Raw genomic sequence first — 25,513 nt, 5'->3', positions numbered from 1 at the left:
GCTTTTTTCAATGAATGGCTCTGTCAAATATTTCAACAGTTTGGTTAAAGCAAATAACAAAATTATATGTAAATATACATTTTCCTGTTTCTGATACAATATATATGAAGCTAGTATGGAAATGTTTGTTGAGTGTGTTAATGAAATCATAATACATAATTTCAGTAACTTTTCTTCTGGTGAAAATGAAACATTCTGGATGTACTCCATAATTGTAACTTAAAATATTTTTTAAAGTCTTTGTAGGCGAATTTTTTTAATGATAGATTGCCAAAATATCAGCTGCCATGCTTATTTGCAGTTTAATGATAATGACACTATTAGCTATATCAAGATCAAACCAACGTCACGTTAAATATATTAAATTAAGAATAGAAAAAAATATAAATTAAAACATGCTCCTTATATTTTTTTTAAAAAAAATATTCTCTACAATAACAAATGGTAGAACCTAAATTCTTAGGGGTTTGTGACCAAAGAACATAAAATGGAGGAAAATGTAAAATCTGGGAAAGAATTCTAACAGTTTGTAGCGTTGTGATTGGGAAGATTAAATACATTATGTGGGAAAATAAAAATCTGGCAAATAAATACCAGGGTTCCACTACAGTTTTGTGTAAGTAGGTCATTATTATTTCTCTTTTTAAGTTCATTTGATGAAAATCAACATTCTCATTACAATCAAGTCTACATTACTTTAAATGTGTACTTGCTAATATTGTTCTATTTTCCCAAATCTTTCTCTGATATGCCAGCATAAATAAAATGGAACTTTAAAGCAGAAATATGCAAAATAATTTAACATGAACAATTACCGTTTGCCCATGGTGGCAGTTCCACATCTCCAACCTTTTTGCCATCGTGCCTGTATCCAAAGTTGATTCCATACGAGTTGACTAAGAAATCTCCTGCCTGTTGTACATCATAGAATTCTGGTAACAACTCTTTGAAGTCAGACATATTTACAGTCACATTTTTCCATGTGTCGGACATACTGAAATAAAAATGTTGGAAGTATTGTCAAAAATGACACTTATGCTATTCAAATTTCTTGTACAACTAAGTTTTAATATGCATTTTTATGCTGTATTTCCTTTCGTTTCACAACTCGGGTAGACTGATACAGCACAGCATTGCCTATTGCCTAAATACATTACAGTATTTACTTATGAAATATAGACTGACCTGTTAAACATTCGGTCTGGATGATCAAATCTTCCATTCTGAAGGCACAGCATGTAATGTGGATATTTTCTCACAAGATAGAATAACACAAAGCCAGGAGCAGAATAATGAGAGCCATACAGAAACTTTGGAGGTGAGATTTCTTGATACCTTTCCTGTATAAAGTAAACATCCATAATTAACCAAAATTAAAATAACATGTAACATGACCATTACGTTATACCACTGCAAATCTCTGAACAAATTACAAATGGGTGTTACAAGATGTAACCATAATCTCATTAAGTAGGAGATCTAAGTTCATAGCACAAATGATACACAATGAATAAAATCTTATAGTCTGTTGAAATCTGCAAGCAACCTGTACCATGAATGGCCAAATATTGTAAGGATAAAATATTGATAGGATATTATGATATGGTGAGTCTGGATGTGAAAATATGAGGCAAATAAATCAATTGTTTTCACTCTTTGCAAGAACTGTCAAAATCAAAGTGATGAGCACAGGTTCATTTATACCTCAACAATATTATGAGAAAGATAAAGATCAAATTTGTTTGACATGAATTTTGTTTTTATAGTAATACAAACAATACCAAAATCAAATAATTACATAAGCTACTTATAGAAACATTAGGCCAGTAAAATTTATCAGCAATTTTTACCAAGGAACTGAGTAGGGATTGACCAATAAGAATTTTTTGCAGATACTGATAAAGCACCAACACCAATATTTTACCGATCCAATATAATTCGTGGTGTAATTCGCTTTTTGCAGGTGAAAGGCCATAGCACAGCCGAAATCCAACGCAGTATGGGCAATTCAAAACAAGAGGCACCTCAGGCATTGTTTTGGTCCATGATAATGCATGCCATACACAGCCGGACTTCCCGCAAGTGTTACTCCAGAAATGTTGATGGGCGGTGTGTGACAACCCTTTCTACAACCTGGACCTTGCTCCGGGCGACTATTATTTGTTTGAAAAGATGAACGAATGTGTCGTTGGGGTCGCAGCAATTTGAGAGCAATGAGGAGCTTATGGACGGTGTTTGGGAGTGGCCGAGTTCCCTGGCAGTAACATTCTTCAACAAAGGGTATACAGAAGATGCTGCAACACCATGACAAATGCCTGAATTCAGGTGGAAATTATGTTGAAAAATAGTTCATGTGTGAGTACAACTTTTGTGGATAATAAATGTGAGTTCTCCGTATTTCTGTTTCATTTCATGCCTCTCGGAGGTTGATTTTTGAATAGCCCTCGTATATTGGATCAGTAAAATTATTGGTAATTTTACTAATAAACTGATATGTTCATATTGACCGTGAGCACCAATTAATCTGTCCCTACCAGCAAAAAAATTGGTTCCGTCCCTAAACCACATACTCACACATACTAAGCTTCACTCTGAACTATTGTCAAACTTCTTGATATGACATTGACATTTCATGATACATAAACTTCTGGAATGGATGAATTAGCTTATAGCACACAAGCACCAACTCACAAATGACCCACCTTCAATCGTTTTAATCTTAGCTCGTTCAAAGCTCCCACTGGTTTTGTCAGATCTCGAAAGCTCCTATGGTTGCTTACATCTAACTCCTGTGACGTGTAGTCTGATACCACCCAAGGGAATACTGGATACTGCGTCAAATCATTGAAGGTCCTATCAGCCAAACTAAAACAAAATATATATAATTAACAGGCTATTTCACTTATTGTTGTCAGTGTGTTCATAAGCATGTTCTCTTAAATGGCTATTACCCATTGCCTATTTTTCCTTCTTTAACTATTCTATACAGATATTTAGAATATCGCTTGGGTCAGCTAGAAAATCACTGTCTTTATCTTTTATCAAGTTTACTTTAGGTTGCCACCCCTTTCTAAATTCATTTACACCTTTAATAAATCTCTGATATTTTTATTTTTGCTGTTTGTTTCAATTTCGTTAATTTTGCTTTTCAATAATTACAGTGGAATTTCTCTACTCTCAACAACATACGAGGGTCACTATTTATATTTTGAGCCTAACAATGAAAAAACAGGAATTTGGCATTGAAAACTGCTTTATTGTTTTTTGAAGTATTCTCCTTTATGGTCAACACACTTTTGCATTCGTTCGAACAATTTTGTCAAAGCAGTTTTTCCAATCTTCTTGAGACACCTCCATAATATGGTTTTTGAACGCATGAACGGCATCTTCCGCCTACGAAAATCGTTGTCCACGCAATTTATTCTTGACATTCGGGAACAAGAAGAAGTCATTGGGTGCCAAATCAGGACTATACGGCGGATGACCCATCAATTCGATTTTTTGACTGTTCATAAAGTCGGTTGTGTGACAGCTGGCTTTGTCTTGATGAAGAATGATCCGACGGCGTTTGTTTGTTTTCCGTATTTGACCGAAGACCTCTGGAAAACAAATTGTTGTGTACCATTCAGAGTTAACCGTTCTACGTTCCTCTAAAGGCAAAGTTGCAACACGGCCAGTTTTCCAGAAAAAAACAGGCGACCATTTGTTTCGATGTGCTTCGAGCGCGAACAACTTTTGTTGGATTGGGTTCATCTTGAAACACCCATACAGTCGACTGCTGTTTACGTTCCGGCTCATATGCATATATCCATGATTCGTCACCTGTTACAATCTTATATACGTCTTTTGAAGCACTACGATTGTATTTATTGAGAATTTGTTTGCACCAATTGACGTGAGCGTCTCTTTGAGTTTTTGTCAAATTGTGTGGGATCCAACGAGAACATACCTTTCTCACAGCTAAATGATCATGTAATATTTTATATATGCTGGTGGAACTAATGCCTATGGTTGCCTCAATCTCACAGTATGTCACATGACGATCTTCCAGTATTAGGTTTTGCCCAGCATCAATGTTTTCTTGAACAACTGATTTTGGACGACCTTCGCGAATCTCGTCGATGAGCGAATGGCGGCCACGATTAAATTCGTTATACCAGCGTTTCACAGTGGCAAAGGATGGGGCTTCATCGCCAAATGTGGAAGTAAGTTGATCGATGCACTCTTGTCTTGATAATCCACGTCGGAAATCGTAAAAAATCATCACACGAAAATGTTCACGAGTTAATTCCATTTTATGGTTGTCGCGCAATCTCCAAGGTAATATAAACAACACAAATGAAGCTATTGCCTAAACATTTGAAGTACGTTATGGTCAATAATGCCAGACGATTCCGTGCAAACGTCAAATCACGCCTAACTTCAATCAGTGTTGCCAAGGCTCAAAATATAAATAGTGACCCTTGTATAAAATATTATCTAACATTCTTTTAACAAGACTAACCCTAAATGCTAATGAAATTATAGATGATTAACAATATACATAACATAAAACACGACATAAAACTTTTTGAGTTTGTCTTATCTGTCATTGTGTCACGTACACAAACTGCATTGTTATTCTTTGAAATAAAGGATCATAGATGGCAGCATGCAAAAGGAACAACGGTTATATGAGGTGATGCATAAAGCAGTCTAGAAAGTGGGTAAGAGATGGCACCACCCAGGAGAACTTGTGCGATTGTAAATGGAGACAACGGAAAGAGCAGATATGATGAAATAGTGATTGTATATATTAATACTAATTATGAGGAAATAAATAAATAAATTTAACATAATAACAGGATATAAATAAGGAGAAAAGGGGAATTATCATTCAGTAATGGCATAAGTGATTAATATACAAAAGTAATGAAGTCGAATTGTAATTTCAATTTTGCGTCTTTTTCGGTTCCCACGAACTTAGAGTTTCGTGTGGCTTTTGGGTTGTTTTGTCCCAGGTGTAGCGCCATCTCACGGCAGCACCCAAGCACTTTTGGAAGCGCATACATTGTAGCTCCAAGTTAAGGTTAGCGCCGGCCAGGCGGCGATCTTTAACTAACCCCTTTCTCTTTGTTTGTCTGGGAGATCGATTTTATTAAGATTTACGTCAATTTGAAAGGGATCGATAAAGAAAAGAAAGAAGAAAAGTACACAATATGTATTAATTGCAAGAAGAAGCAGCCTCAGCAATTATAAAAAGAAGAATCATTATTAATTATAAGAAGCAGCAGCATTATTAAGAAGGCAATTTAATTATAAATTGCAAGAAGAAGAAAATTCATTAATCAGAAGAAGTAGATGCCATATTGATCAGAAGAAGAAGATGCCATATTAATTAAGAGGTTGTAAGAAGAAGATGCCACATTAATTATAAGAAGAAGATGCCATATTAATTAAGAGGTTGTAAGAAGAAGATGCCACATTAATTATAAGAAGAAGATGCCATATTAATTAAGAGGTTGTAAGAAGAAGATGCCACATTAATTATAAGAAGAAGATGCCATAAGAAGAAGAGGCCATAAGAAGAAGATGCCATATTGATTATAAGAAGAAGAAGCTCGAAGAAGATTGGTTAGAATTAATAAAAAATAAAATTAGAAGAAAATTACTGTATGAAAAGACTTCAAAGATATTTAATATTTGTATATAATTAATCAAGAATATAGTACGAATTGTACCCTCAGTAGTGGGTTAAATCTGTTGTTTCCTTTCATATATTCTTAGCGTTGGTAACCTTGGTCTGTGCCCAGAGGTATCTCATTGTCTCTCCCCTGTGCTAAGCTGGTAGGTGCTTACGTGAGAGGACGTGGCACAGTTTAATGGCGACCAACGTGTGGGGCTCGATACAGACCAGAGGTTGAAATAACGCAAAGAATAAGATTTTGGAAACATAAGTAAAACAAAAATGGAAGAAGGAAAATATATATGTTGTGGCGAAGATGGAAATAAGGAAGAAATAATACAGTGTAAGATATGTGAAGAAATGAAACACTGGTTATGTGAAGGAATCCGCAAAGAAAAATATGAGAAGATATGTGAAAGGGGAGAAGGATACGAATGCAAGGAATGCAGAAAAGTAAAGTTAAAGGAAAAGGAAGGAAAGAAAGAAGAACAAAATACGATGGAGATGTTGATGAAAATGATGATGGAAATAAAAGAAAGTCAAGATCATAACAGCAAAAGGTTGGAAGAAAACAATCGAAAAATAGAAGAAAACAGCAAAGAAGTTAAAGAAAGATTGGAAGAAGTGGCAGAAGTATGCGAAGAAAACAGGAAAACATTTGAAAGAAATATAGAAGAAATGATGAGGATGTCAGATAAAAGATATGAAGAGACTAATAGAAAGATCGAAAGGGAAGCTTCAAAGGTGAATGAAGAATGTCAGCAGAGGAGTACAGGTTTAGAAAACAAAATTTTAGCAAATAAGATGCAGATAGATATTAACATCTGCAAAATAGAGGAAGTAGAAAACAGAGTAGAAGAAATGAAAATTGTGACAGAAGAAACAATAGTAAAAGAAACTTTGAAATTCAGAGAAATGATAATTAGAGAACGACAAGAAGTTAGGGAAGAATTGGAGGAGAGTAATAAGAAAATACAAACCCTCGAAAGTAAGATCGACAAAGGAAAGAAAGAGAGTAAAGTACAATGGAGAGGAATAATCCCTAAAATAGAGGATATGAGAATACAAGATAAGCTAAGAGGTTTCAATCAAGAAGGAAATGATGGAAAAGAAGAGTATGAAAAGATCAGAATAAAAAAGGAAAGTAGTAGCGACGAATCGAATACAGAGGAGGAAATAAAGCATAAAAGGAATCATCAGAGGAAGAAAAGGAAATGGAAAGGTAGTGAAGAAGGGAGCGACAATGGAAGATGGTTGGACAAAGTAAACGGAAGTAATTTGGAAGAGGAAGGATATAAGACAAGAATCCCTAAACCTAATGAATTACAGCACTTGCCCAAGTTTAATGGAAATATATCTGACAAGTGTCCACGAAAATTCCTGAAGGAACTAACTACTAACGTGAAGCTATTGAGGATACCAAGAAATATGATACTGGACTTAATCGAAGGATGTTTTGAAAAGTCTGCGGCAGGCTGGTATCAGTTAAATCAGCACAAGTTTGGAACATTCGAAGAGTTTAGTAAAAGATTTTTGGAATATTATTGTAGTGAGGAAATTAAGGAAAGGCAATTGGAGACATTAAAAAGAAAATATATAGATTGGTCCAAGGTTGAGAGTTTGGAAGCACATACATTGGAAACGTTAAGGAGCTTCAGAAATTTGAATGAAAAGTGGAATGAGGAAGAGTTGGTTAGGCAAGTGATACAAACACTACCAATATGGACGCAAAGAGCGGTGGCTGTAGTAAAAATAAGGAAGGTGGAAGAATTGATGGAATACCTTAGGACAGATGACATGCTGAAAAAGACTCAAAGGTCATGGGATAAAGAAAAGGAAGGTAGATATTATCCTAAGAGGCATTATCCTGAAGAGGAACAACGTCAAGAGCAGAAATTCCGAAAACAAGAATTCGGGATTAGGAACATAGAAGTCAGAAATGCATATAGAGGCAGAGGAAGAGGATTCTTAGAAGATAACGGAAACGGCAGAAGGCGAACTAATGTTGAGGAAGAGCAAAGAAATTATGATAGAAGGAATACAGGACCGTGGAGAGGAAATCGCGGATATAGAGGAAGAAATGATTATTGGCAAAATGTGAATCGAAGAAACTCAGAAAGAAGGATGGAGATAGATGAAAGGCAACATAGAGGAAACAATTACAACGACAGGAACGAGATGGGAAATCCTGAGATAAATGAAGAGCGAAGAGAAGCAGTGGAATTAGTCAGAAGCCAAGTGCAGAACGAAGTAGGAAATGCTGGATGGCAGCAGATAAATGAGGAGTCGAGGAATGTGGAATCGGTCGAAAGGCTAAACTTGTAGAGCTCTCGCAGCAACTCCCAGGTGTGAGAGCAAAGGAAAATGATGAATATATGAAGGGAGACCATACGATAAATGAAGAAGGAATTCTGAAGTTATTTTTAATTGGAGAGCCGAGTTTTGAAAACCTAAAACCTGGAAGATCATTATATGTGGAAGCAGAAATAATTGAAATTAAGGTTAAGTGCCTGATCGATTGTGGGAGTGTCGTCGAAGTAATGAGCTATACATTTTGGCAGAGAATTAAAGAGAAATACCCACAAGCAAAATTAGACGCTTCTGAAAAAGACAAAGTCAGATTAGTTATGGCTGCGGGAAACGAAGACTACAAAATTCAGGGCACGGTACGCATCATGATGAGCATCAAAGGAGCGAATTTCGAAGTAAAATTTTTGGTGATAAAGGGTTTGAGGTGTGATATAATCCTAGGAGTACCATTCTTAGAAAATTACAATGGGCACATACACATAAAAGAAAAACGGCTAAATCTAGAATCAGTGGAGAATATGAAAGTAGATATCCCTATGGAAGATGAAAGAAAAGGTTCTGAGAGCAAAATAGGCATTAGGAAGCAAAGCCTTGTATATCATAAACATGATGCAGTATATAAGAAGAAAGACTACGATGATATACTTGAAAATGAAAATATAAAAGGTGAATATGAAAAAGAGGTCGAAAGAGAGGACCATAAATATAATGCATCGAAAGAAGAAATACAAGCCAAAGTGGATGAGTGTCATTGGATCTCAGAAAATGCAAAAGAAGATTTAAGATATATTTTGTTGAGACATAGGGGAATATTTAGCCAGCGCCCAGGGGTGACGGATGTATACACCTATAGGATTGAGGTAGACACAGCTAGTCCAATAGTGTCAAAGCAATATCCTATACCCTTTGCAAAGAGAGAAGCGGTAGAAAAGGAATTGAAGAAATGGTTAAGTTGGGGGATAATAGAGAACTCTAATAGCGTACACGTAAGCCCAATGCACGTGGTAGACAAACCGGACGGAGGTGTGAGGCCCGTACTGGATTTAAGGGAGCTAAATAAACACGTGCTACTCCCCAGAAATCAAGTAGAAAGAATAAATGAATTACTACACACTTTTTCAGGCAGCATATACTTCACATCATTTGATTTGACTTTGGGATACTTTCAGGTAGAAATAGAAGAAGAGTCTAGAAAATATACAGCGTTTCGATATGGATCAAGGTTATTCCAATTTAGAAGGCTCCCATATGGTCTAAATTCATCAGTGTCAGCTTTTATGACGGCTCTAAATAGAATATTTAGTATAGAAACGAGAGAATGGCTTGCTATATATGTTGATGATATGTATATACATACGAAAGATTGGGAGACACACATAGAAAAAATAGATTGGGTATTAAGTAAATTGGCAGAAGCAGGATTAACTGTCAAATTGGAGAAGTGCTCTTTTGCAAGGAAGGAAATACGTTTCCTAGGACATGTACTATCTGGAGGTGAAATAAAGATGTGTCCAGACAAAAATGATGCTATAAGCAAGTTCCCAAGGCCAAACACAAGGAAACAACTCCAAAGATTCCTGGGAGTATGTAATTGGCGATCAAAATTTATACACAATTTCGCAAGCAAAGCCAAGCCATTGTACGAACTTCTAAGAAAACATATAAAATGGAAATGGGAAGAAAACGAAGAGGAGGCTTTCCAAAGACTTAAGCAAGACCTTATACAAGCACCAGCTATAAGCCAACCTGATTTCGGGAAAATGTTCTTTTTAGGTACCGATGCATCAAACATTGGATTGGGAGCATACTTATTTCAGAAGAACGAATCCAATGAGGATAATGTGATACAATATGCTAGCAGAAGCTTGAAGAATTTTGAAAGAGCATATACGATAAGTGAGCTAGAGTGTCTGGCGATAATATTTGGAATAGAAAAGTTCTCGGCATATCTGAAAGGCAGAAGATTCAAGGTGGTGTGTGATCACAAGAGTCTAGTTTGGTTAAATTCTGCAAGACAGTGGAATGCAAGGCTTACGAGATGGGCGATCTTACTGCAACAGTACAGTTTTGATGTTATAGATATAAAAGAAAAGGAAAACCATGTTGCAGATACTCTAAGTAGAGCACCTTTGAAGAGAAATCAGGAACCAGAGGAAGTTATTAGGCTGGAAATCAACGCTATCGCTGAGGAAGAAGTAAATGGTATCAAAGAAGAGGAATGGCGAGTTGGAATAGAGGAAGATGAGGAATTAAGGGATATTATCAAGGTGTTGGAAGAAGAGGAAGGAAACAAGAAAACCAGGATGTCTAAGATAAAGAACAGATATAAAGTTACAAATGGCATCGTTTTCCAAGTCAGTTATGAGAATCCGAACCAAGTAAGGATAAGGGTACCACGAACCTTGATAAGAAGAGTACTCGAGGTCGTGCATGAAGGATCTGGCCATTTCGGAGTTGACAAAACGTTGAGATTAGCTAGAAGGTTTTACGTATGGAAGACTATGAAGAGTGACGTTGTTAACCATGTGAGAAATTGTACAGTTTGCGTACAAACTAAACCTTCAAAGATAAAATTTAGGAAAGAAGAATTACATATTATCGCTAAATGGCCATTAGACATGGTTTCTATAGATCTAATTGGACCATTACCTAGGTCTAAGGGATTTTTGTATATATTGACATGTGTGGACATATGTAGCAAGTTTATCATGTGCTATCCTTTAAAGAAAGCCACAACCAAAGAGATAGTCAAGAAGTTGGATGAAGGATTCATCAAACATTATGGTAGTCCAAAGAAAATGTTGACAGACAACGGGACTCAATTTACTTCAGAGTATTTCAAGGAGTATCTATATTTTAAAGGGATAAAATTGATTAATGTAACAAGATACCATCCAAGTTCAAATCCAATTGAGCGTTACAATGGAGAGATTGTGAGGTTACTCAGAATGTACTGTCATGATCATCATACAAGATGGTATGCAGTAATTAACAGGATAGTTCTATTATTAAATAACTCTATATCAGCTGAGGCAAATATGAGTCCGACAGAGATTTTCTTGGGATATGAAGCAGAGCCGATGATTTTCGATGACTTAGAATGGCCAAAGAAGGTTATGGAAAGAGGAACAAGGAAAGAATTTTTCAATGACCTGTATAACAAAAGAAAGAAGAGGACGTCAAAAGAGGAAGCGAAAGGAAAGAAGATAGAAGTAAAGAGGGGTGATATAGTTTATTGTAAAACACACCCAATAAGTAAGGCCATTGACCGCACAATTAAAAAACTGTTTTTCAAGTACGAAGGTCCGTATATGGTATTAGAAACGTTTAGGAACACTATAGTTATACAAGATATGGTGACAAAGGAAGTAAGAAGAGAAAACTTAGATAATGTAAAAAGATATAATTGTACGGAAGATGTTAAACAAATGTTGAAAAGTACACATGAGAAGTGAATAGTAAGAATGGATGTTGAAGAAAATTTTTCCTTGCATACGAAATTTCTCAAAAGGAAAAATTTTGCCCAGAGGAGGGGAATTTTGTGTCACGTACACAAACTGCATTGTTATTCTTTGAAATAAAGGATCATAGATGGCAGCATGCAAAAGGAACAACGGTTATATGAGGTGATGCATAAAGCAGTCTAGAAAGTGGGTAAGAGATGGCACCACCCAGGAGAACTTGTGCGATTGTAAATGGAGACAACGGAAAGAGCAGATATGATGAAATAGTGATTGTATATATTAATACTAATTATGAGGAAATAAATAAATAAATTTAACATAATAACAGGATATAAATAAGGAGAAAAGGGGAATTATCATTCAGTAATGGCATAAGTGATTAATATACAAAAGTAATGAAGTCGAATTGTAATTTCGATTTTGCGTCTTTTTCGGTTCCCACGAACTTAGAGTTTCGTGTGGCTTTTGGGTTGTTTTGTCCCAGGTGTAGCGCCATCTCACGGCAGCACCCAAGCACTTTTGGAAGCGCATACATTGTAGCTCCAAGTTAAGGTTAGCGCCGGCCAGGCGGCGATCTTTAACTAACCCCATTCTCTTTGTTTGTCTGGGAGATCGATTTTATTAAGATTTACGTCAATTTGAAAGGGATCGATAAAGAAAAGAAAGAAGAAAAGTACACAATATGTATTAATTGCAAGAAGAAGCAGCCTCAGCAATTATAAAAAGAAGAATCATTATTAATTATAAGAAGCAGCAGCATTATTAAGAAGGCAATTTAATTATAAATTGCAAGAAGAAGAAAATTCATTAATCAGAAGAAGTAGATGCCATATTGATCAGAAGAAGAAGATGCCATATTAATTAAGAGGTTGTAAGAAGAAGATGCCACATTAATTATAAGAAGAAGATGCCATATTAATTAAGAGGTTGTAAGAAGAAGATGCCACATTAATTATAAGAAGAAGATGCCATATTAATTAAGAGGTTGTAAGAAGATGATGCCACATTAATTAGAAGAAGAAGATGCCATAAGAAGAAGATGAAATATTGATTATAAGAAGAAGAAGCTCGAAGAAGATTGGTTAGAATTAATAAAAAATAAAATTAGAAGAAAATTACTGTATGAAAAGACTTCAAAGATATTTAATATTTGTATATAATTAATCAAGAATATAGTACGAATTGTACCCTCAGTAGTGGGTTAAATCTGTTGTTTCCTTTCATATATTCTTAGCGTTGGTAACCTTGGTCTGTGCCCAGAGGTATCTCATTGTCTCTCCCCTGTGCTAAGCTGGTAGGTGCTTACGTGAGAGGACGTGGCAATTGCCACCAGATTATTTGAATCTTCATTAGTTTCTGATATATTAATGATTAAAATGTGTCAAGGCACTTTGTGTGCACCCTGTATATTTATATTAACAAAAAAAAATATTAATAAAATAGCAGAAGTTTGCACCAATTTCAAGACTATTTACAGAAATATCAGATAGGTAAAATTAAAATCAATTTTACCAACAAATTGATATGCCTATACTGGCTGATATCAATTAGAGTACCAATTAGTCTGTCCCATCTCTAAAATCTATTAATTTTATGTTTGTTAACAGCATCAATAAATTACCTGTTGAGGTACAAGAGATACTCAAAATTCGATATTACACCATTCTGCCATTGCAAAGTCATCATCTCTTGCTCCGTATTCTCCAACTTCACAGCTGGCTGGTCAATGATGCCGTTGTATAACTTATCCCTCTCGTCTTGACTCTTCAGTGATAAATACAAATGGTTTAAAGGCCTCATGTTATTGCAACATATTTCCAAGCCCTGTGATCAAAGAAAAAACTCGTTAATCCCACATGTAATAAATGAGCAAAGCCAGTTGCTACTGTCTCATCTGCAATGTACATACAAGATTATAACAGTTTCATTTTCCTTTCGCTACGAGAACAAGTGAAATAAGAACTGTGAAAGATTTTTTTAAACATATCCGCGAACATGTATTTTCCCTCACTGCCACAGGCAATGCCATAGTCGAGAAATGGCGACTCTCCAGCAGAAAGCAGTGGCCCCCACGTTCTCCTGACCGCACCCACGTGATTTCTTTCTTTTGGGATTGCCATGTTTATGTGCCACCACTACCGACCGATCTGTCTGAATTGAGAAACCATATTGTTTCAGCCATTCAGTCCATCACATCAGACATTATGGTACAATTTGAATTTGAATTTAAAATTTTGGGTGCGTCAGCACTAAAGCTATTTTGCACCCGTCACATTATACGGGGTCCAATCCCTTATCGTTTCACAGAACAACTCTAACGTTGCATAACTAAAATCATAAAATATTAAAATCTTCTGACTTTTGTTAAAAGCTGAGGCTGTAATGGAGCACTCAGCACAAATAAGGACAAAACACAGGACAACACAAACAAAATTATACTGGCCATGGGGCCAGTCGCCAGAGCCTCGTTAGTCTGCAGTCTAGGGTGTACTATGTGGAAGGAACACCCCTTACACCTCCATTATGGTACAAGTGCGGCAGGAAATGGTCTTCCGACTGGATGCATGACATGTCAGCAAGGGATCACACATTAAACACTTGTAATGTAAGTTGCACAACCTTGGACAGTTCTTCTTTCATCCAATGTATAACTTCAATTTTCACACATTAAAAGTAGTAATGTAACAAAAGAAGCAACTGATGGGTTCTGTTGTACTTGTTGATTACCATTCTCTTTCCAATATTTAAACAATTTAAACACAAAAAAACACATTTTGTTCCAAGAAAATCCATATTACAAATTAAAGTTCATTTATGTAAAATATTTATTACAACTAAATTTGACTACAGCATGGTGCTCATTACACTGGGTAGCAAAATCATTTTCTTTTTTTAGCATACGACGAAAATTCCTGATTTTAAAGAACATTTTGTGCTGAATTCAAATATGTAACTAGTTTTCCATTACACACCGATATTTTAAGTAACACCAGGTGAAAAATGAAAGAACGACCCATAAAATGTCATAGATGTTGCTTTTCTTCTGTTTGGCACCTGAATATCGTAGCAGGAAAAATAAAACACTAAAAATATTGTTTTATACTATTTTGTATCTAGCCGAGTTTCAACCTCGCAAACAATGCAATGACTTTATCTTTCAACAGGATTTTCAAATTTGCATATAATTTTTTCATCTTAGTTGCATTAGATGATGTCACAAAAGAAAATTTCTTATGGAACACGACAGCCTTCAAAATAGTTTTGGGGGTCAACGAATAGTCTCCACTCCATTATTTTTATGTTTATAATCAAGTTCATTCGCTTCTGCACAAATATTTTTACAAGAGAATTATCAGAACCATCAGAACTGAAATCTTAAAACTCTTCCTGGAATTTACAAGAGACAGAGAGTTTTAGTTTCCTGCTTAAGTAGCCTTTCAGTTTAGAACACAAAAGTTTCATCCATTTGTTTATACACTTTAAAATCCTGAACAACTTCGTTAGTGTTCCAACTATAATGGCTGTCGGGTATAATCAGATGATTTTGTGTTAAACTTTGGTGGTACAGTCAGTAGGGTGTCTGCCTGCCATGTAGGAGACCAGGGTGGGTGATCTGAGGTTGGAATGTTTCTGGCCTTGTCACCGCATAAAGCAGCTCCGACACCCACCCAGCCTTAAATCAGTGGGTATCTGGGGGCAATCCAGGGAGTTAAAGGTAGCCGGAGCATGGTGTTGATCACATCACCTACAAAATGGTAGCAATTGAGAATGTGTATGGCCTTACCCCCACATCCCCTAAATGTGCCTTCATCGCATGGTGCTATATGTACTATACCTTTGCCTAGGTGAAACATGAATATCCAATTATCATGCAATGTTGGGCAATACAAAAGTAAAAAAAAGCTTCATCACAGAAAAGCCATGGGCAACTGAAAAATTCTAACTGCATTTTTGAATCCAGCATGAAAAGCTTAAACTAGATACTCTCTCTCTCTCTCTCTCCCATGTACCAAAAATCATATTAATGAGAAGTGGTTGTACTAAAATAATATTAAACGCAACAATTTGATGCATTTGCTAAGACATAACTGCAGGGACGCCATTATCCTGTCTTTAATTTTAGAGCTTATCTTTAACAAATGTAACAACTCTAAAGAAAGTGGGACTGTACTTACAACTTGTCTCAACAGAAATCTTCTCTTTATTACTCTTCGAATATCTTGCAATCTTATCTTTAATACAGGATACTGAAAGAAAAATACCACAATGAAAAGAACACAGTGAAAATGTCAAAGTATTATAGGATGCTGAAAACTAGGGATGCATGATAACGAAAATTTGATATCACGATATATCGTCAAGAAAATATCGTTACAGATGATACGATATATTTTTTGGTATCTTGATATCAGCGATATATCATATATATTGCCAAATATCATGATGATATATCATTTATGATATATATCACTAAAATATTGTGCCAATATATCACCAACATGATATATATCACCAAAGATCATGACGATATATTGCCATCATGATACATATCACCTAATATTGTGATGATATATCACCAACACAATATATATCATCAAAATATCGTGATGGTATATCATCTAGTTAATATCGCCAGGACGATATTTTTTCAATCGTCAACCCAACAATACTGATAACTCTGTTATGCACATTCTGAAGAATGAGACGACTAGTTAAAATTTACAAATAAAGCAGTCATCATTCAAACTACTCTGGCAAAACACTGTTCAAATTCCAGGTTAGATTAGGTTCAAACATAATTTTCACATAATTATAATTTTTTAAATGTTCATATTGTTTATATATTGTTACATGATCTATCTTTTTAAAACTCATTGCCTTGCATTCAAATTATTAACATGTTTTCATTCTGTACATTAATTCATGATGAAATAAGGTAGGAAAATACATACCATACCCTTTGGAAAACAGCATTAACTGGCTATTTTTATATTGTGATTCTGTTATATTAAAAAAAAATGTTTCTCTTGGTTACACTTCCAGAATACCTTATTGTCACATCAAATCCTTTTCAATCCTGGTAAGAAAAATCCTCGACTTTTCGAAGTTTTTGAAAGTTTTTACAATATTTCCTATTCTTTTTAAAGCGATTTCTTCACTTGTAAGTTGATTCAAGCTTTTCGTGATTTCCAAATCAGTGATGACTCTGTACTGAGATGTACAAAAAAAAAATAATGACCACAATCTGTCAGATGGTGGACTGAGCCAATACTCCCTCTCTCTCTCAGAGGGAGAACCACACTTAGAAGTTGCACTGAATTAATTTATAACACACACACACATACACAAAATATTTAAATTGCAATTATACATCAACTAACAACAGTTCTGCTTTGAAATATAAAAAGAATTACATCACAGTTGAGACTGCTTTATACTTAACTCAGTTCTGCATAATTCTGTATTATATGTAAATTACAGTTGGTCCCGGCAAAATATAATTTAAAGACATGTTAATTAAACATTATTTGTATGTAATGTATTTCTACTAATTTGCATAAAATACAGTTGACTTGTAAGTAACCAAGCTACAAACGTGACAGTTCCAACTGGTCGGTACGCCATGGAGAACAGAAAGAGGAAAATTTACATGCTTGACCAGAAAGTAAAATTTATGTGGGAAATGGATACTAACCCGCACAAAACTAAAACTGAAATAGCTGCAGATTTAGGCATCACTTATACCACACTTTGAAATGTTGTTTTAGACAATTTTTTTAAAATTGGGCAGTAAAACTATAGTGTCTACTGTAGTAATTCACTGCTGAAGTGTTAGCTAATAAAGTGGCAAATGTAATGTATTTAAGAATCAAAGTTTTATATTCGTTAATTTACCACTTTATGACATAAATAACCTGTATTACGTATATCTTGTTCCTCAAAATAGACACATTACAGTATTTTAATAATGATATGACAGGGTATCTAAATCTGATTTGTAAGCAATTCTCGGTTATACATATTATTATTTTCTCTTCACCTTGACATAAGTATAACTCAGGTTCAACTGTATTAAAATAGCTGTCATTTAACTACAAAATCAATTTTTACACCAACTGACGCAAAATACAGTGGAACCTCGATTTTATGTTTTTCAGGGGACCAAGCTGAAAGAACTTAAAATCTAGGAAAATTTTGTAGCATTTTCCTACATTGGGACCATCAAGATTGAATGCATAATGCAGGAAGATGTAAGATCTGGGAATTTAACATTGGGGTTCTACTGTATTTGGCAATTTTGAATGTTGCATAATTTTCAGGATAATTAGATGCTGAAAGTGTTGTGCAGTTCTTGCAAGATGCCCAGACTCTAGAAACGTACTGACAGGTATTGGTGATACCACTAATACTAATACACCAGCATCAAGTCAGTCCTATCCAGATTATTAACACATTCATTCAAGTAAGCCTATTATTTAATTACCGTTCAACTCACAGATTCCAATTTGTTGTACGGTTGAAAGTACAGCCTTGATGACGTGAGGAGAATTCGTCCTGGGTTTATTACCAATGGTGTTACCTTGCTGCCCTGAGTTTCTAAGATGACCTTCTCATAGAGGTCTTCCAGCCACATGGTATCGAAACTGACTCTTGACTGTCTTGAGTGCACTATTGCTGCAATCTATAATAATAATAATAAAATTGTATAATACATTAATACCATGAAAAAGCATATCAGCAACTCCACATTACATAATCACAATGAGAATTTGCCAGTTCAGTGGGCGAAAATGTTGAGGCTCGACTGGACCTTTGGCAGCTGTAAGGGTGATTTTTTTCAAATTTTCCTCTTCATTCGAAAAACTGCTGTGATATTCCAAACTATGAAAAAATACATAAGCTTAAAATTCCTTTTAGAGCACTGACGTGAAATTTTGTGTAGTTTTCTTTCACTGTTATCTAGATATTATCAATAGTTTCGTGATTACGTAAATCTATTAAACTATGTAATTTTTCATATTTTGGCACAGCGGTTTTTCGAATGAAGAGGAAAATTTGAAAAAAATCACCCTTGCGGCTGCCAAAGGTCCAGTCGAGCCTTAAGTGCTCGACTTGCGATCTCACCAGCAAAGTTCCCAGGTTCAAATCCCAGTAAGTGCTTGGGTGTTCTTTGCGAGTGTCCTTTCATCAATTTCATCACATCAACACTCATCTTTATTGTCGCAATTAAGTAGCAAAAACCTGCTAAATAACAAGAAAATGAATCCCAAATGATTGGAATAGTAATCACTAGTGCTTTTTTTCTGGTGGTACGGAACGGTACGTCGTACCGGAACCTTTCTACAGGTGTTTATTTATGATCATACTTCAGTGTTTTGAGTAGTTCTTATGAATAACACAATAATATTAAACCAACTTGAGGAGTACTTTTCCTCCTAGAATAAAAGCACCGGTTATCACTAAAAGTTACTCCAAGAAAACACAGCAGATGTATCTGCAAAACATTACAGATATCTTCAGACAACAGTACATTATTATTTTTAAAAAATAATTTGAATGTTGAAATGTAATTTTGCCTATAGTATTATATGGATGTGAAACTTGGTCCACTATATTAAAAGAGGAACATAAATTAAAGAGTATTTGAAAAGAAAATTCTTAGAAAAATATTTGGATCTAAAAGGAATGAGGAGACAGTTGAGTGGAGAATGTTACATAATTTAGAACTGTATAATATGCATTCACGTCCTGATATTATTAGGATAATTAAATCAAGAAGACTTAGGTGGGCAGGCCATGTGGCACGAATGGGACAGGAAAGAAGAGTTTACAGGATTCTTGTTGGGAAACCTGATGGTAAGAGACCTGTAGGAAGGCCAAGACGAAGATGGATGGATAACGTCAAGATGGATCTAAAGTGAATCGGGAAGATGGAAAAGATTTGATTGATTGATTGAGTTGGTGTTTTAAGTAAACTTTATGCACAGTAAGGCTAATCGAGACTGGACCTACAGTTTAAAGTGGAATCCGAACCACTATGTGCCTCCACCGGATATAGAACCCAGGATCCCTTGATTACAAGGCAAGGAAAGATTGGATTAATCGTGCCCAGGAGAGGGACAGATGGAAGGCTTGTGTTGCTGGAGCCATAAACCTTGGGGTTTGAGAAGGCTAGAGAGTTAGTTAGTTAGTTGAAGCATAAAAGATGACATGTCAAACATCTAAAAAAAAAATAATAATAATAATTAAAGTGGTGCCTCATCTACATAATATTATTTACTCAAAACTGAGTTTCAGAGTTTTCAATGGTAATTATTTAATCTTCTGAAATGAATCTGATCATTACATAGTTTATTTGCATTCCAAGTTATATCTGATTATAAAGAAAAAACTAAACACAGAATAAAATTATAACCAACAAACAATTAACCATCTTCCATTTGATCAGCAAACTATATAATATGCAGCATTGTTCTTTTCCTTCAAACTCTAGTGCATCTGATTATGCAAACAAGACATCTGTAAAACATTGATTGTACATAAACAGAGTGGCCACTCTAGTGACATGAAAAAATTCAAGTATGTATAATTCCCAGTTTTCAAGGCGAACTTTCCAAAAATTCAAGGGTACAAGCAGATATTCTCTCTATTTCAGCTTTACGTATTACTGCCTCTCACTATACACACAAACTATTACCGCCTCTCACTATCCACACACAAACATACAAAAATATATTTATCATATAAATGGTCTGTGTGATTCCCATGCATCCCTAAATTCTAATTCAATTCAATTAAATGGTACAGATACTTCAAATATTTAATTTTGGGTGCGGACTTTACATTTGCCATTTCAGACACTCAGACTCGAAATATGTCTACAAACACAAGTCACAAATGTTACGGGATATACTAATCTACGAAAGATTATTAATTGTATAAGAATTTCAAACTCAATTTAGCTAATGAACTTCAGGATGTTTTATCTTGCAATAATCTTCCGTTTATCAGATTGTCCTGCAAAGGACACTAACAAAGCAAACGGATTGAGATAATTCTGTTTCATTTTCCAGACAACTTTACATTCCTTCTACCATAAAAATAAAGGCTAAACTGCGAAAAGCTTCCCTCAGGGAATTTATAAATATGTATAAATTCAATGGCATTTTGAATAAATAAAATTTGCAATTTTTCACATCTATGAAGACAAATTCACGCAGAATTCATGTATAATTCCCGGAGCCAATAATTCATGCATAATTCCTGGAATTCCCGGCGAGTAGCCATCCTGAAAAACAGCGAAAAATAAAGAAACTCATAGTTACCATGGTGTTTTGTTCAGCGGCAGGCAGTGTTGAAGCTCGATGTAATTGACATATTTGTGGCAAACAGTCTCCAACTCGAGCATAATTCAAAAGAAATAGGAATCTTCGCTTCTCCTGAAATGAGAGAGAACAGTTGCAATTCAACATTTCTCTAAATAAAACTATAATTGAATCAGTCACACCAACCACGTTGTAACCAACATTTTTGCCGACAGAGACTTTAGGTTCAAAAAAGTAGTGTCTTTGGTTTTGGGAATATAGCAGCGACACGACACGTTTTATGAACAGATGGAAGATTTCTCTGCATCGTAGAAAAATGTATAAGAACAAGCAACAGGGTTACAATTTTTCCTGTTTGTGTGGCATTTCGTTTTTGTCGGATACAACAATGTTCATGTGACAGGTTCAATTCATCAAGTTTTCACAATTGCAATACAGAGGAAAATAAAGATTTTTAATAATGTTTTATGTCATAAATTTCAGTGTAATATAATTATTTTATACAGTTAGTGTGGAAAATCATTTTTATGTTCCTGGACTTTACATTTTCCCTGCATTTTAAGTTTTTATTTTAATCCTCCGAAAAACATAAAATTGGGGTTCTTCTTTACATAGATTGCTAGTGATGCACAGGGTTGGCACTGATTTTGCCAAAACTGGCTTTGTTTTAACGTTTCAAGGTCTTCCAGGTATCCAACAATTCATCAAACACTGATGTTAAAAGTGCAACAGGGTGACCAATTGTTGAGACACCCAAATGTGAACCTCCCTTCCACCCTGAGCTGCATTTTACAGAATAGCAAGGCTCTGGTATCTAAGCCTACAGTCAGTATAATCCTTTGTGGAAATTGCGTTGTGTTCTATCCATGTGTATTTGTTTCACTTTTTGTTGCAAGTCCAAATTTTGCAAAGAAAAGCTAATCAGGGCTGGACCTACAGTTTAAAGTGGGATCCAAACTACTATGTGCCTCCACCAGGTAATGAACCTGAGACCCCTGGGAAGCCTTTCCAGAAACTGTGTGTGTGTTTGCAATTGTTTTGAAGGTTTCTTTAACAAACGTTTGAAAGGAAGTATTTTAAACATTTTTTTTTTAGATTTGTTTAAAACACACTTTGATACTTGAGAGTCTGTGGTTATTTGTGGATTTGGTAACTTGGTCTTTTTATTCAATCCATGTAATTTTGTATATTGCGGCAAAAATGTATATTCAGTTAACAAAGAAACATATCATAATGAGTAGCTGTGGGTCATATTTAAAACACCTAGCTATGTTTTTTACAAGTGTTTAAATCATTTTAAAAATTGAATAATATATGGAAGGACTGTTCTGCACTTAACGTACTGTACGTAGTTGTTAATGTCAATATTTTGTTGCATTCACGATCCGGGCTGGATTGAGACTAAATTGGGCGATCCTTGAAATCTTCGGTGAACAATAAACACAACGACGTTATAGTTACGTCACAGTGCAAAGAATAATAGTAACTGTATAATAAGTAACGCTGTGTCTAGACGTCCGAAATTGGGGCTCCAAATTTCATTCTAAGATTTATTTTCAGGTTATTTTCACCGCACATAATGCTATGCAGGAAGCGGGTATTTCAGGATCTAGATTTCCTATTATTATTGCCAGTGACTGTACCTATGGAGCAGAGACGTGGACAATGAAAAGAGGGAGATAAAAGAGAAAATAAATTCTTATGAAGTATATAAAAAGGGCAGGGACACCCCCTCCCGAAAAATGCCCAACCTCCACCCACATACACTCAGGGGTATGTGCTTATCGCCCTGGTGTCCCTTTTGATCAAAACCAGGGCAATATCTGCTGTCTGGATTGCTGTAACAACTAGGAATTGTCATTCCCCCATTTTTATTGTGTTCTTTATTTATTTCATTTCTTATTAAGTATATTAGGGAAGACTAGAAGAGACATAATAAGGAACGTGCTAGAAGGACTAGCAGTGAAAGTATACTGCCCGAGAAGTGGAAGTTCAGAAAATGAAGAGGCAAACCCACAGCAAGCTGGAAACAATGATGAAGGATGATGACTTCATCTGAATTAGATAATCCTACTTTTGTAGACAGTCTAGTCGAAATATTAGAATGACATAGAAGTGATGCACAGCTTCAGAGAAAACTTCTGAATAAAAGCATTAGTAGGTTCTCACGTTTTCTGCGAAGCTGTTTCGGTAGCCACTGCCACTCGAATTCCAACAAGGATCATGGCAGTGGCTTCCAAAATTAATAGAAAATTACTTAAAACAGCTTCACGGAAAACGTGAGTATCTGAATTATCTATTACCGCATCTCTCATTCCAATAATACAGCGTGTTCCGCTTAGGAGGATAATAAAAGAAAAATTCATAAAACTGTAACAAATAGTTGGAATGATGGATAGTTGGCAACATTGTGAAGAGTAACTGAAAACATTTTAAATGTAACGTGCTGTGGCAGATCTTTCAAGCGCAGAAGCTATAGGCTCGTTCAAACTGCTGCGAAGACATCATTCGTGATTGGAAGGCACAACAGAAGGTGTTTTGTGTTTTGGCACTTGAAGAGTTCAAATCTGTAAAACGTGTGCAGCGAAGTTTTTGCACTCATTATAATGTTGGTGCAGTGGGTGATGTCCCAACGTATGTGTCCATTATGAAATGAGCCAAGCAGCTGAGAGAAACAGGATCTTTGTTGCTGATATCATATCTGGGATATGTGAAGCGGAAGGATTCTGAAGATAACGTTGAAAGGATTCGAGAGACATTCAGTAGAAGCCCTGGAAAATCAATCCGGCAAGCAAGTATGCAGCTTCAAATCCCACCAACAAGAGTACATAGGGTACTCTATGAAAGGTTGCGTTGCATGCATACAAAATATAAATTCATGAGCATCTAAACCCAAGTGATAAGATAGCAAGAAAATAATCCGCGGTAACAATGCTGGACAAAATTGACGAAGACAGTGCATTCCTGGACAAGGTGTGTGTTTTCCGATGAGGCGACATTCCACATGTCTGGATGTGTAAACAGACATAACTGTAGGATCTGTGAGTTGGGAAATCCACATGTTGTGCACGATGTAGAACGGGATACTTCAAAATGTAATGTGTGGTGTGGAGTCATGAAGGATAAAATCATCGGTCCTTCTTTTTTCTTGGAGCGCACTGTAAATTTACATTGACATGCTAGAGCATTACGCTGTGCCTCAACTTCCAGAAGGAACAATTTTCCAGCAAGATGGAACCCCATGCCACTTTGTCAAAGTAGTTCACCGTTTCTTACATGAACACTTTAATGCACAATGGAATGGTAGAGGATCGCGGTTCATAACGTGGCCACCAAGGTCACCGGACCTTACTTTACTGTGCTCAACTTTTTCTTGCAGGGTTTTGTGAAGGACGAGCTGCATGTTACAAAGATTCTAGATTTACGAGACTTACAGGAAAGAATTTGTGCTGCAATCAACAATGTGACACCACAAATACTAGAAAAGGTATGGGTTGAGGTGGAATACCGATTAGCCATTCCCCGCGCAACCAATGGTGTGCATGTTGAAAAGAAAATATGGTATTCTCTTTTATTATACTCCTAAGTGGAACACCTGGTATAAAAGCACTAGATTAAATAATTACTTAAAACTTACTCTTCTGAAATTATATGGAGCTATTAGATTTCCTTCCAACATCTCCACACATTGGTTACAATCAACAGCTATCACATTTCCCTCAGAGGACATCCTGTTGAAAAGAAAACCATACTTATTGAAATGAAACATTAAAGCAGTCAATCAATTCCCAGTGTGTACCTGAAAGTAATGCATTATGTAGCTCATATGAAACAATAGTTCACGTTATTTAGTGTTCCAGTATCTTACAATGCTAGTTTGGTCCCTGTCTTGGCAATCCCAGTTGTATCCATCCTTCTGTACATCAGTTCACTATCTCAGAAATAACCATTGATTGATGAAACATACATGTTCAAGTAACAAGAGTTGCTAAATTAAAGATACTGATCTTTCTTAGACGTGGCTTACAAGAAACTGGGAGGAAGCTTTGAAGGAAGGTTCAGTGAGCATGAAAAAGATGTAAAGGACCAGCCTGATCGAGCATGTGGTATTTATGGGTTATTCAATTGGGGAGTGCAATATACAAGAAAAAGAACTTGAAAGAAAAGTACTTGGAACCAGAATGATTTACAAGAACCGAACAATAACACTGAAAAGAGACAATTACAACGTCGGGGAAAAATGAATGTATTTAACCTTTATGTAGGTAGGTGGCCAAATTGTACACAAGTGGGTAGTGGGGTGCTCACGACACCCCACAGAAAAAATACACTTACAGTTATATTTCTAACAATTATAATTGTAATATATGTAATTTTACATTATTTGTACGGTTGTAAGATTGTGAATAATGAAAATAACTAAATTTGAAACTTTTTAAGGACATTTTTATAATTTTCCTTTTTCCTTCTATTTTATAGGGACAATTCCTTATTTTATTATATTTCTTTTCTTCTGTCCTACTAACCACGTCCAATAACTCTACTAGCTTTTTGACATGTTCCTGTTCTTTCTCGTATTCCATTTCGAAGAAAAGAAAAGCCACAAGTATAGCAACACTCAAGCAAAATAAAGGTAGGTGGGGTGCTGCTAACACCCCAGAAAGCAGAGCTCTTTGTTATTGTGGACCAGCGCACGACAATCAGGCGACTAAAAGACCTACCCCTCAAGGAGTAAACAACATGAAGGT

At 35.6% G+C, this 25,513-nt stretch overlaps 1 protein-coding gene across 1 annotated transcript in view; it reads right to left on the bottom strand.

Moving 5' to 3' along the window:
- Positions 1–25,513, bottom strand: part of LOC146001476 (protein FAN-like) — a 65,528-nt gene that overhangs the window by 29,026 nt on the left and 10,989 nt on the right. The window contains exons 3-10 of the mRNA XM_083138839.1: positions 24,403–24,496; positions 20,766–20,879; positions 17,936–18,121; positions 15,615–15,686; positions 13,061–13,263; positions 2,703–2,865; positions 1,186–1,340; positions 816–994 (exon numbers count right to left, since the gene is read on the bottom strand). Of these exons, the coding sequence (XP_082994965.1) occupies positions 816–994; positions 1,186–1,340; positions 2,703–2,865; positions 13,061–13,263; positions 15,615–15,686; positions 17,936–18,121; positions 20,766–20,879; positions 24,403–24,496 (1,166 nt within the window). The remainder of the gene's footprint in view (positions 1–815; positions 995–1,185; positions 1,341–2,702; positions 2,866–13,060; positions 13,264–15,614; positions 15,687–17,935; positions 18,122–20,765; positions 20,880–24,402; positions 24,497–25,513) is intronic.

The sequence above is a fragment of the Lepisma saccharinum genome, chromosome 17 (genome assembly GCF_977018435.1).
Source record: "Lepisma saccharinum chromosome 17, izLepSacc3.1, whole genome shotgun sequence".
Lineage (NCBI taxonomy): Eukaryota > Metazoa > Arthropoda > Insecta > Zygentoma > Lepismatidae > Lepisma > Lepisma saccharinum.
The sequence above is the reverse complement of the archived record's forward strand: the minus strand, read 5'-3'. Positions and strand labels throughout refer to the sequence as shown.